This window comes from Oryctolagus cuniculus, chromosome 13 (assembly GCF_964237555.1).
Source record: "Oryctolagus cuniculus chromosome 13, mOryCun1.1, whole genome shotgun sequence".
In the NCBI taxonomy this organism is placed as follows: domain Eukaryota; kingdom Metazoa; phylum Chordata; class Mammalia; order Lagomorpha; family Leporidae; genus Oryctolagus; species Oryctolagus cuniculus.
The window spans coordinates 104668449-104681297 of NC_091444.1; the positions used below are offsets into that span (position 1 = coordinate 104668449).

At 53.9% G+C, this 12849-nt stretch overlaps 2 protein-coding genes across 7 annotated transcripts in view; one reads left to right on the forward strand and one right to left on the reverse strand.

Annotated features, from left to right (window-relative positions):
* Nucleotides 1–7474, reverse strand: THNSL1 (threonine synthase like 1). 4 transcript variants are annotated; one of them, XM_051820969.2, is made up of 3 exons: nucleotides 7370–7474; nucleotides 4271–4429; nucleotides 1–2363 (listed from the first exon to the last, which is right to left on the reverse strand). In XM_051820969.2, exon 3 carries the CDS (start codon nucleotides 2318–2320, stop codon nucleotides 89–91), a length of 2232 nt encoding a protein of 743 aa, XP_051676929.1. In that variant the 5' UTR covers nucleotides 2321–2363; nucleotides 4271–4429; nucleotides 7370–7474; the 3' UTR covers nucleotides 1–88. The 4 variants fall into 4 exon arrangements, with proteins under 4 accessions (XP_051676929.1, XP_008266201.1, XP_017203115.1 ...); XM_008267979.4 differs by lacking the exon at nucleotides 7370–7474 and adding an exon at nucleotides 6983–7123; XM_017347626.3 differs by lacking the exon at nucleotides 7370–7474 and adding an exon at nucleotides 6591–6718.
* The window catches only part of ENKUR (enkurin, TRPC channel interacting protein), a 24231-nt gene continuing 16652 nt past the window's right edge, over nucleotides 5271–12849 (forward strand). Inside the window, exons 1-2 of one of the 3 annotated variants that reach the window (XM_070056119.1) lie at nucleotides 7249–7799; nucleotides 11644–11765. In XM_070056119.1, coding sequence (XP_069912220.1) covers nucleotides 11755–11765 — 11 coding nt within the window. In that variant the 5' untranslated portion in view covers nucleotides 7249–7799; nucleotides 11644–11754. Of the gene's footprint in view, nucleotides 7800–11643; nucleotides 11766–12849 lie in introns of all 3 variants that reach the window. The other 2 variants (XM_051820998.2, XM_002717304.5) reach the window with 2 other exon arrangements.

Here is a 12849-nt window from a genome sequence, read left to right on the forward strand (position 1 = left end):
TTCAAAACAACTTTTGAGATTTATTATTGCACGCTTATCCCTGGGGCGGGGGAGGGTGGCACCAATTTCTGTTCTATTCAGAAAACTTTCACACGAATTGCTTCTGGATTCTCTTCTCCACGTGGCTCTTGAGGACATCCACGTCGGCGGCACAGACCTGGTAGTCCATCTGCTGCTGCTGCTTCGTCCTGGCTAGCAGGGCCTCATGCGGTGGGGGTAACGCGTTGTACGAACCCAGCAAGTGCAGCTGGCTTGACGACGTCTGGCTGAGCTCTCGGATCTTCAAAGCCTGCATGACAGCAGGTGCGAACTTGGAGTAGTGGGCTGTGGACGAGATGATCACCGGGCAAGTTTTGTCCTGCAGCCTGTCGGCGACCACCTTTGCGACGGCGGTGTGCGGGTCCAGGATGTAGCCGGAAGCGTCATAGGTGGAGCTGATGGCTGCCAGGCACTCCCCCTCGGAGCACCAGTCGGCCACCAGGTCCTGCTGGAGCTTCTCCACCAGCACCCTTTCTATCCGGAAGTGATGCTGGTCCTCCAGCTGACGGAACAGCTTGGCCATCAGCGGCCCGTCCTTGTTAGCCATCAAGTGCAGGTGGCGCTCCAGGTTCGAGGACTTGAGGATGTCTATCGATGGAGAGAAGGTCGGCGCCAGCTTCCTCTCCCGCAGGTCGTAGTGTCCGGTTCTGATGAAATCGGTCAGAACGTGGTTCTGGTTGGAGGCGCAGATGAACTTCCGGATAGGGAGCCCCATCATTTTGGCATAGACCGCTGCCAGCATGTTACCAAAATTGCCCGTGGGGATGCACACATCGACCGGGCTTCCGAAAGTAATAAACCCTTGGCTTACGAGATCCAGGTACGCGGAGGCGTGGTAAACGACCTGGGGGAGCAGTCGGCCCCAGTTTATGGAATTCGCTGAGCTCAAGGTGGTCCCGTATTCCACGGTGAGAAAGCCAGTGAAGTCGGAATCGTTAAACATGCTTTTGATGGCCGTCTGGCAAAAATCAAAATCCGCCTGGACGCCCGCCGCCCACCCGTTTTCCCGCTGGCTGCCAACGATTTGTGCTTTTTGAAAATCACTGACCCCATTCTCGGGGAAAAAGGTGACCACGCCTATTCTCTGTTGGTCATTCTTACTAAGCCGACTAAAGCCATTTAAGACTGCGCTCCCCGTGTCTCCGGACGTGGCCACCAGTATCATGTAGTTGCAGCTGGGCGGGATACAGTGGGCAAAAAGCTGCGGCATGAGCTGCAGAGACAGGTCCTTGAAGGAGCCGGTCGGCCCGTGGAACAGCTCCAGGATGAACTGGTTGCCCGACAGGTGCCTGACGGGGGCGATTTTCGAGCAGGCAAAGTTTTCCCCGTAGGCGGCCTCGATCATCTCCCCCAGCCTGGCGGCGGGGATGTCTGCGGGATGGATACACCTCTCCAGGAGGATCTGGGCTCTCTCCACGTAGCTTGCGCCTACCAAGCTCTTCCACTCCCCGCAGCTCACTGTTGGGAGCCCCTTCTCGGGCACGAAGAGTCCGCCGTCAGACGCCAGGCCCTCAACCACGGCCTCACTGAAGAATTTCGCCGGCACCTTGCGCTCCCCGTCTCTGGGGCCCACGTGCCTCGTTGAAACGAAGGTTTCCGAGTCCACGTCTTGGTACCGTTGGACTGCGCGCAGCACTTTGTCGGCTACCTCCTCTGGGGACGCCCCGCTTTCACAAAACACGCGGGTGTCGAACCACTTCTTGTAGTACTGCCGTCTCAGCTGAAGCAAGTCTTTCATAGGTGCTCCGCAACTCTGACCCACAATCCTGTCTACCTTCATTCGCTTCAGACGGCCAATTATATCCAGGAGAGGCACATCCAGGTACACAACTATCCCGTTCTCCTTCAGATGCCACATGCTGGCGTCATGCATGGGAGTGGAGCCCGTCAGCGAAATCACACTTCCACACGCGGACAGGCTCAACACAGCCTTCCCTTCCTCTTCTAGAAACCGCTCACTACCCACGTCCCGCAGCTTCTCGGACACACTCATGTTCCAGGTTTTCTCCAGGACGTCGTCATCCACGTCTATGACACAGCACCCGAGCTTCTGCCCGAGGATTCTGCCCACGGTTGTCTTCCCGGCACCCGGAGGCCCCATCAGGACAATATTTTTGTTTCCAATGAGAGTGTGTGTGGAATGCCATGACTTCCCAAATTCTGCAAGTCCCAGGGCTCTTGGAAGACACAGGCGTGCGTGTTTCCCCATTCTGACTTGCACAGCAGACAAGCACGCCCGTGCTATGTGCTTCAGACAGCGGCACCGGGTGAAGGGAAGCATCCTCCCCGCTTCCGCACACGCCAACCCAGAACTGGCGTTAGCCCTTTGCAAGACATAGAAACAAACAGAAAAAGACATCTGGTTACTCACTTCCACACTGCTAAAATCACATCAGGAATGAATACAGCCAGGGTCACGATACATGAACTTCTGGAATCTTCCAAATGTACAGACACATTTGAAACACTATCTCAGGGCCGGCGCGGTGGCACAGTGGGTTAAAGCCCCAGTCTGCAGTGCCAGCATCCTATATGGGCGCCGGTTCAAGTCCTGTCTGCTCTACTTCCGATCAGCTCTCTGCTGTGACCTGGGAAAGTAGTGGAGGATGTCCCAGGTCCTGGGCCCCTGCACCTGCGTGGGAGGCCTGGAGGAAGCTCCTGGCTCCTGGCTTCAGATCAGCTCTGGCCGTTGTGGCCTGCTGGGGAGGGAATCAGCGGATGGAAGATCACCCTCTCTCTCTCTCTGCCTCTCTGTAACTCTGTTTTTCACATAAATAATCTTTTAAAAAAATAAGAAAGACTGTCTCAGCTCAAATTATCAGATGTTGCATGTTATCCTTTGAAATAGTGTCTCCTCAAATCTCAAGAGACTGTAAAATTAAGACTTTAAAAAAAAAAGGAACTACAAACAATAGAAACCTTATTCAGAAAATGCTGTATCATGGATGCTTTTTAAAAAACATACTAAATCCAATTATTATTCCTTTTCCTTTGATAAGATGTTGTAATGAAAACTGCTTATTGGTTTGTGACATATGAAGAATATTTGGGACTGGAGTACCATTTGCTTGCAGGTCACAAAAGCGGAACAATATTCCTGATACATAACTTGTCTTTAGTTACGTGACATGCTGACAGAACATCACATTTCGCATAAACTTCTTGCAGAGCGCACAACAGGTAACTAGAATGGAGGAATCTTTGTTTATAAAATGCTGAAATAACACTCTGAACCACAGGACAGGGGAATGGCATTTGCGTTCTTACGTGTCTTTCACACGCACACTTGCAAAGGGCAGGCTCACACATTATTCACGCCAAAGGTCTTGAAAAGACTCGGAGCGAAAGGTGTCATTTTCTGCCAATATCAATAACCAGCCCTGAGGTCAACGGCTCCCCATCTTTGGCCTTACCTATGCAGCCTGCTGCTTGGGACTCTGGTACTAAAACACCACGAGTGAGGGGCTTCACTCAGCTCCCAGACCCTGGTCAGACAGTCAGGAAACTCAAGAACATTTCCAATGCAGAGGGGAAAACTTATTCCAGTACCCAAAGCAGTTCTGCAACTCCTCAGGCTGATTACCGTCCTGTCTTTATTTATTTATCTTTTAAAGATTTGCTTGTTTATTTGAGAGGCAGAGTTACAGGGAAAGAGGGAAAGGGGGAGGGAGGGAGGGGGATGGAGGGGGAGAGAGAGAGAGAGAATCTTCCATCCACTGGCTCATTCTCCAAATGGCCAGAGCTGTGCCAGTCCAGGGCCAGGAGCTTTCTCTGGGTCTCCTATGTGGGTGCAGGGGTCAAGCACTTGGGCCATCTTCTACTGCTTTCCCAGGCCATAGCAGAGAGCTGGATCAGAAGAAGAGCAGCCAGAACTTGAACTGGTGCCCATATAGGATGCTGGCACCTCAGGCAGAGGCTTAGCCCACTATGCCACAGTGCCGGCCCCAAGGTCCTGTCTTTAGAGATAGACCCTCCATGAAGACAAGCACCTGTACCAGACCAGTCAAGCATTAGCCATGGACGACACAGTTTAATAAATGCTTCGGCGCTCGCCAGCTTGGCGGGAGTAACTTCACAGCCACGCCATGGGGGCTTTTCCTGTTCTCCGCCCTATATTTGATATTAAAAGGTCTGTCTCTGTTCCAAGCACTTTCAATTGTAGTAGTGGCTTGCACTCTCCTTCACAAGTAAACATGTAACCCGTGGCACCCTAACTATGGATTTCACTTACAAGTAGAATCAGAAACGTGGAGAGGAGCGATTCATTCCCTCCTGTGGCGGCAGCTTCTGTGCGCGGTGCTTCACTCCCGCTGACTCGAAAACTCCAGCCGCACGAGCTGCTTCAGTCTGCTGAATCTGAGGCAGGGCCGATCCTTGCAAAAAGCAGAGTCTGCAATGAAGAGATGTCAAGTTCACCATAACTGCACACGGCATCGGGTGTGGAGGCAAACCACCTGAAAGCTCAAAGGGGCATTCGCAGGTGCATTTCTCCAAATCTGCTAAGATCCTGGGTTTCTCCCCCAGCGTTTCATCACAGAAGGGATTTACTAAACAGCTCTGATGCACTCCGTGCCACTGATCAATAAAAGATAGCATATCCAAACACTGACCAGATGACACCTGAAATTTTAATGATTTACACAAGAAGAGGAAAAAAAAATCAGTGGGCTGAAGCTATGGAATGAGCGTCTGGATTCCCCGATTTGCAGGTAGCACCTACTGTGAAAGGCCAAACAAAGCACCTGCCACACTTGGGGGCCTAAAATGTGAGAGAAATGATTAAGAACTTCATAGCATGGTGGCTGCAGACCCATGTTAATATACGTTATCGGGCCGGCACTGTGGTGCAGTGGGTAAAGCCACCACCTGCAGTGTCAGCATCCCATGAGGGCGCCAGTTCGAGTCCCGGCTGCTCCACTTCCAATCCAGCTCTCTGCTATGGCCCTGGAAAGCAGTAGAAGATGGTCCAGGTCCTCGGGCCCCTGCACCAACATAGGAGACCCAGAGAAAGCTCCTGGCTCCGGACTGGCACAGCTCTGGCCACTGCAGCCAATTGATGAGTGAACTACCAGATGGAAGACCTCTCTCTGTATCTCTGCCTCTCGTTCTGTAACTCTTTCAAATAAATAAATGTTTTTTAAAAATATACATTATAACACGAATCACTGTCGCTCCACCATAATGGGCTAAGAACCTATGCAGCAATCACTTTGCTAGGTGAATCCTTTTTTTTTTTTTTTTTTTTGACAGGCAGAGTGGACAGTGAGAGAGAGAGACAGAGAGAAAGGTCTTCCTTTGCCGTTGGTTCACCCTCCAATGGCCGCCACGGCTGGCGTGCTGCAGCCGGTGCACCGCGCTGATCCGAAGACAGGAGCCAGGAGCCAGGCACTTCTCCTGGTCTCCATGGGGTGCAGGGCCCAAGCACTTGGGCCATCCTCCACTGCACTCCCTGGCCACAGCAGAGAGCTGGCCTGGAAGAGGGGCAACCGGAACAGAATCCGGCGCCCCGACCAGGACTAGAACCCGGTGTGCCGGCGCCGCTAGGCGGAGGATTAGCCTAGTGAGCCAAGGCGCCGGCGCTAGGTGAATCCTTTCGCTCAAGGAAACAAAGGACCTGCGACCACTGTACATGTGAACCCTATTAGCGATTTATTTTGCTGAGTGTATTCTGGGGCCTCACTTCAGTACCCACTGCTTTGGGGGCACTGCATATAACAGCCTGATTCACCACCCATATGGGAGGCTTTTGCATGTAACATTAGGGTGTCTTATTTTTTGAGTTCACAATGCATAACTTTGACAATTTAAAAAATTCATGAAGGGCCAGTGCTGTGGTGTAGTGGGTAAGGCCGCCGCCTGCAGGGCCAGCATCCCACATGGGCACCGGTTTGAGTCCCGGCTGCTCCACTTCCTATCCAGCTCCCTGCTCGTGCACCTGGAAAAGCAGCAGAGGATGCCTGTGTAACCCTCCACAGAAAGTCTGCTGACCCCTGGAGATACGCACCAACACGGACTCCCTGGGAGAGCACCACCATTCTAGGGAATTATAAAAATCAGAAATGCCACCTGCCTACACAAACTATCAAAAGGCAAGCGGAACCGCAGGTCAACGTTGTCAGAGAAAAACCTGATTCAGCGGCCCCGTCATGACTGTCCAACGAGACACACCGCAGCGAGGAGGAGGCCCTAAGCCAACTCCACCTAGCAGTTTTAAAGCCACAAATACATATACTGGTATCGGTAAAAGATAACGCTATTTCAGTAATCCCCGAAAAATCAAGCTCAGCCAGGGTCAGCTCATTAACTTTGCCTTGCCCTGGCCAGCTCTTCCAAAAACCAATTAACACAAATAATCCCCAAGTATCCTTGCTAATTAGAAAATTGCATTGGTCCCTTACCACGCACATGGCTGATGGCGCGACCCTTAGTTCAAAAACGTTAGCATGCATGGAAACAGCTCTCCCAATCTTCCTCCATGTGCGCTCAGCCCATCACCGCCCCCAGGGGCCACCCCAACGTCTTTCGGAGGCTCGGGGTAAGGGCTTGTCCACCTGTCTCAGCAGCTCCACGTAGGCACAAACAGGTTTACGGCAGAGTCAACGGTTCAGGGGGGGGAAAACGGCAACAAACCGCTTCTCAGGAAGCAAACTTTCCAAAAAGGTCGCCCCGAAACGGGCACCAAGGCGTGAGGCCCTGGGGAACCGGGGTTCGCTCTCCTTCTAGAAACAGCAGGTGCACGGGTCAGGGCGGGGGCTGGGGGAGCGGTGCGCGGGAGCCTCCGGTGCGTGGGGGCTCCGGGCAGACCGGGTCGGAACCGCAGGGACAGCGAGGCCGGACCGAGGACCGCGGTTACAACCGAACAGCGGACAGACGGAGGGGACAGCCATGCGACGGGGGCGGACGCGGCCCCAGCCTTTGTCCTCTTCCTCCTCCAGTAACTCACCAAGAAAATCACCCTGAGCAGGCGGGGGAGAGGGAACGGCTAAAGGCAAGGCGAGTCCCCAACAGTCGCAAGCGCCGCCTCGGGATCCGGAGCCCCGCACCTCAGACCCCGGCCCCTGGCGCGCCCCCGCGCGGTGGCCTCTGCGCCTGCGCGGCCGCCGGCCACGTGACTCCCCTCCCCAGGCCGCACGGGCTCCTCCCCCGTGGCGTCCGACGCTCTTCATTGGCCGACGACGGCGCGGCGTCCCCGCTCGCTCCGCCCGCGCCCCGCCCCGTCGCGGTTGGCGCCTGCGCACGAGAGCCTTATAGCGTGACGCCTGCACAGTGGGTGCGCGTCCGCACTCCATCTCTGTGGAGATGGAAAAGAACGGAAGCTTCTATAAGATACCGTGTTCATCCCGTTGGCCTCAAAGGCACGGGTCAACAGCGGGTTCCGAGTAAGCGCCCCAGGCGGGGGAAGGCGTAGCCGGAAGAGGTGAAGCGGGCAACCCGGCTCGGAGCGCCGCCTTTCCGCTCTGCCGTCGCCTAGCAACCGTTTCCACGGCAACCGGTCGTCAACCACGCGCCGCCATCCGGCAGGGCAGGGCGAGGAGGGGACCGCTGGGACGCGGGGGGCGCGGGGAGCTGTGACCTGGGGGTCCTCGGGAGCAGGCCGGGGAGCCAGAGAGCCGAGGGGAAGCGGTGACGAGCGGGACGGAGATGCCGGTGGGGTGAGGACGGCGGAGGCGGCGCTCGGTGGCCATGGATTCCGCGTGCTCCTCGGAGAGCATCTATAACCTCATCCCCAGGGACCTCAAGGAGCCTCCCCAGCCCGCTAGGTAGGTGGGTGGGTGAGGCCGGGCTGGCCCTGGCCGCCGCCGCACCCGTGTCGCAGGGCTGGCGGAGGCGCTTGGCATTGTGGGCTCCTCTCAGTTGTGTGACCCTGTGTTAGGGTGCCTGGTGTTTGGGGTCAGGAAGTCGGTGTTGTCTTTAAAAAAAAATATATTTACTTATTTGAAAGGCAGAGTTGCAGAGAGAGATCCTACATCCGCTGGCTCACTTCCCCAGATGGCTGCATTGGCCCGAGCTGCACCCATCCGAAGCCAGGAGCCAGGAGCTTCTTCCCGGTCTCCCACGTGGGTGCAGGGGCCCAAGATTTGGGCCATCTTCTACTGCCCTCCCAGGCTACAGCAGAGAGATGGATTGGAAGTGGAGCAGCCAGGACTAGAACCATTGCCCATTTGGGATGCCGGCACTGCAGGTGGTGCTACACCACAGCGCTGGCCCCGGTGTTGTCTTAAAAAAATTTTTTTTAATTTATTTGAAAGGCATAGTGACAGAGAGAGTGTGATCTTCCATCTGCTGGCTCACTCCCCGGATGTCCCTAACCAAAAGACCAAGGTTAAGCCCTGAGAACTCCATCCGGGTCGCTCACGTGGGTGGCAGGGACCCACGTCCCGGGGCCATCACCTGCTGCCTCCCAAGGCCCCAAGTGTGGAGTAGCTGGGACTCAAACCAGGCACTCCAGTGTGGAAGGGGGTGTCCCCAGGCAGTGGCTTAACCTGCTGTGCCACAGTGGCCACCCCTCCGCGTTGTCTTTCAGACCACACTGGCGTTCCTTCTCGAAAGGGGGAAGTATTTCTTTCCCCCCAAAGTGGTTAGTGCCAAACGTGAATTCGCATTTGCCTCTGAGCCTCACCTCGCTGCCACTGATGGGTGGAACAAGGTGGATGGAGCAGACCACTTCTGAGCTGAGGCCTTTCTCAGAGACCATGGTGGATGGAAGGATGGAGGGAGACATGGGGGGGGGGGGGTCACAAAAATGTAGCCAAGTCAATTTTTTTTTTTTTGACAGGCAGAGTTAGAGAGACAGAGAGAAAGGTCTTCCTTTTGCCAGTGGTTCAACCTCCAATGGCCACCGCGGCTGGTGTGCTGCGTCCGGTGCACTGCGCTGATCCGAAGCCAGGAGCCAGGTACTTATCCTGGTCTCCCATGGGGTGCAGGGCCCAAGCACTTGGGCCATCCTCCACTACACTCCCGGGCCACAGCAGGGAGCTGGCCTGGAAGAGGGGCAACCGGGACAGAATCCGGTGCCCCGACCGGGACTAGAACCCGGTGTGCTGGCGCCGCAAGGCGGAAGGTTAGCCTAGTGAGCCGCGGCGCTGGCCTGTCAAGTCAGATTTTACGTAGCTGTTGGGACCCCTTGTTTCTCGCCTCTCGGAAAGTGGACATGCCACTGTGCGTGTGTATGCTTCTCAGAACGGAGCTTGCCTAAATCCTCGGGGAGACGGGAGGTGACCAGTGGAGGCAGCCCCCTTCCTCCTAGGACTGGAAATCACTTATCTTTCACTTCTGAGAATGCAAGGGGGAAAAGAAGACCCTCAGCTTTACAGACGCGTTTCATGTTTTTATCTACTTTCTGAAGCACTGAGCTCAGAGATGCTCCCTCAGGTTAAACCATTGAATGAGCACTGGGCTGAGAATCTGGCTCTGCAGCCCAGTTTTATTGGGATCTTGAATGAATGTTCACTTTATTCTCATCTGTAAAGCAAATGGATAATCTCCATGGTCCTTTTCAGATGAAATGTTCAACTTTTTTTTTGAAGATTTATTTTATTTATTTGAAAAAATTACAGAGACAGGTAGAGACAGATAGAGAGGAAGAGAGAGAGAGAAAGAGGTCTTCCATCTGCTGGTTCACTCCCCAAATGGCCACAATGGCTGGAGCTGTGCCAATCTGAAGCCAGGAGCCAGGAACTTCCTCTGGGTCTCCCACGTGGGTACAGGGACACAAGCACTTGGGCCATCTTCCACTGCTTTCCCAGGCCATAGCAGAGAGCTGAATCGCAAGTGGATCAGCCAGGAAACCATACGGGATGCCAGTGCTGTAGGCCCGGGCTTTAACCCTCTGCGCCACAGCACTGACCCCGCCCCTTTTTTAAGGTAATATTTGCTTAGGGTGTATACTGTCTTCAACAAGTGGAAACTCCTTCAGCTTTAAAACTCTGTGAGTGTCTGGTTTTATCCAGAGTAGTAACTAGATTGCATTTTTTTAATTAATTAATTTATTTGAAAGGCAGGGTTACAGAGAGGCAGAGAGAAAAAGAGCAAACTTCCATCGGTCGGTTCACTCCCCAGATGGCTGCAACAGCCGGAGCTGCACCAATCTGGAGCCAGGAGCCAGGAGCTTCCGGGTCTCCCACGTGGGTGCAGGGGCCCAAGGACTTGGGCCATCTTCTACTGCTTTCCCAGGTCATAGCAGAGAGCTGGATTGGAAGAGGAGCAGCCGGGACTCGAACTGGTGCCCATATGGGATGCTGGCTGTGCAGGTGGCAGCTTTACCTGCTAAGCCACAGCGCCGGCCCCTAGACTGTATTTCTGTTAGCTTCTCGAAGTCTAGTAGAGATTGGAAAGGGGAGTGTGAAGTAAGCTGTGGTACATTTGCAGAGTTCCTGAGAGGTGTCCAAGTTACTGATGCTACAGAGACCTCTGGTTTGAAATCCCCATATACCACAGGGGACCCCGTTCCTCCTCGGCTCTACACTGTGCATTAGACTTCTTATAGAACACTGAATTTGTACATAAGATGTTTTGTTTGATAACTGCCTTGTTCAGTGGTAAATCACAAAGATTTACTACAGCTGGTCATTTAAAAAAAAAAAAAAAAGGATGGGCCAGCGCCACGGCTCACTGGGCTAATCCTCTGCCTGTGGCGCCGGCACACTGGGTTCTAGTCCCGGTTGGGGCACCGGATTCTGTCCTGGTTGCCCCTCTTCCAGGCCAGCTCTCTGCTGTGGCCAGGGAGTGCAGTGGAGGATGGCCCAAGTGCTTGGGCCCTGCACCCGCATGAGAGACCAGGAGAAGCACCTGGCTCCTGGCTTCGGATCAGCGCGGTGCGCTGGCCATAGCGCGCCATTGGAGGGTGAACCAACAGCAAAGGAAGACCTTTCTCTCTGTCTCTCTCACTGTCCACTCTGCCTGTCAAAAAAAAGAAGAAAAAAAAAGGATGGAAACAATCGTTAGTCGCTTGGCAAACATTAGCCAGGCCTCTGTCCTGTGTTGGCCTTAGTTTATCTGTGGGGGTGGGGATGGGTGCAGTGACAGCACCAAGTCCTTGGTTCTACTCTGAAGGACTAAGATGAATGATGAGAAGCAGCAGAAAAGGCATCCGGATGTGGCGTCAGAATACCCCTTTCTGTTAGAGTGACAGTTCACCGTCTCAGCCAACACCGCGAGTCCTACGCGCATGCGAAGCACGCGTTATGAGCACAACACAGGATGCTCAGCCGTCCACGGGCACTGGTGCTGACCCAGTCTCCCCAGCGATGGAGCTGGGCACAGCGCGCAGCCCCACACCAGCTCCCTGCAGCTCTGCAACACGGTGAGGCTCTGACGGCTCATCGGAGCCTTGGTCCTCCCCGGGAGCTGAGACACAGGCGTTGCAGTGTTGATCAGCCGCAAAGTGAGATGGTACTGAAAGTCCTAAGGAGAGAGGCCCATAGGACACGGGTGGAGAGCCACTTCCTGTCGTGAGCGGTGAGCTGGGACTTGAGGTACAAAAGTGGCGTGAAGAAGCCGCAGTTCAGTTTTCTGGGTTTTACTAGTGGTTTTTATCACCCTTTTTACTGATGTTCTTTAACATCTCCAATTATTTCCTCTTCCCCTGTGGTGAACTCCACACAGGGTCTAGGCAACCCAGGAAACTGTTACGTCTTTTGCTTGTCCATGCTGGCCAAGTGTCCACCAGCATTTTGACATCCATGTTCCACTGTGGCCTCACATCGAAATTCCTATATGCATTATGGGTAAGGTGGATATCTTATTCTCTGTAGTTGATTCATTTTTTAAAAAGATTTATTTATTTGGAAGACAGAGTTACAGAGAGAGGCAGAGACAGAGAGAGAGGTCTTCCATCCACTGGCTCACTCCCCAGATGGCCGCAATGGCCGGAGCTGCGCCAATCCGAAGCCAGGAGCCTTCTCTGGGTCTCCCGTGTGGGTGCAGGGGCCCAAGGACTTGGGTCATCTTCTACTGCTGTCCCAGGCCACAGCAGAGAGCTGGATCAGAAGAGGAGCAGCCGGGACTAGAACCAGCGCCTGTATGGGATGCTGGTGCTGCAGGCAGAAGATTAACCCACTGTGCCACAGCACCGGCCCCAGTTGATTCTTTTTTTATCTCAACTCAATATTATCCTGTGGAGATAGCTGTGAATCATGAATATTTCATACACTGGATTAGCCATTCTTCCCAGCTTCGTATCACTTGCAAATCTGGTAAGTATGCCTTCTATATCTCTGCACGTCACTGAAAGGGCAAGCACTGTGCACTTCGGTAAGCTACCAGACACCTCTCCCAAGCGGACAGAAGCGCTCTTCTGTCTTCCAGTTACCCGAATGAGCCCGTGGATCCATCATGTTTCTCTCTACCTTAGCAACAAGGACTTCGTGAGAAACCTTGCTGTCATCAAGATGCCAGTTTCTGTGTCTAAAATATTTCCTTGATCTATGAGTTTAACGATCATTAATGTTTTCAAGATTTATTTTATTTGTTTGAAAGGCAGGATTACAGAGAGAGGGAGAGACAGAGGGAGAGGAAATCTTCATTTGCTGGTTCACTCCCCAAATGTCCACGAAGGCCAGGGCTGGGCCAGACCAAAGCCAGGAGCTAGGAGCTTCTTCCAAGTCTCCCACGTGGGTGCAGAGACCCAAGGACTTGGGCCGTCTTCTGCTGATTTCCCTGGTGCAATAGCAGGGAGCTGGATCGGATTGGAGCAGCCGGGGCCGAGGCTTAGCCCACTACGCCACAGTTCCGGCCCCCACAAACAGGATTTTTATCGGCAAGGAGGACTGCGGCCACCCTCTGCATTTGCTGGCTTAATGTTACTGCTTC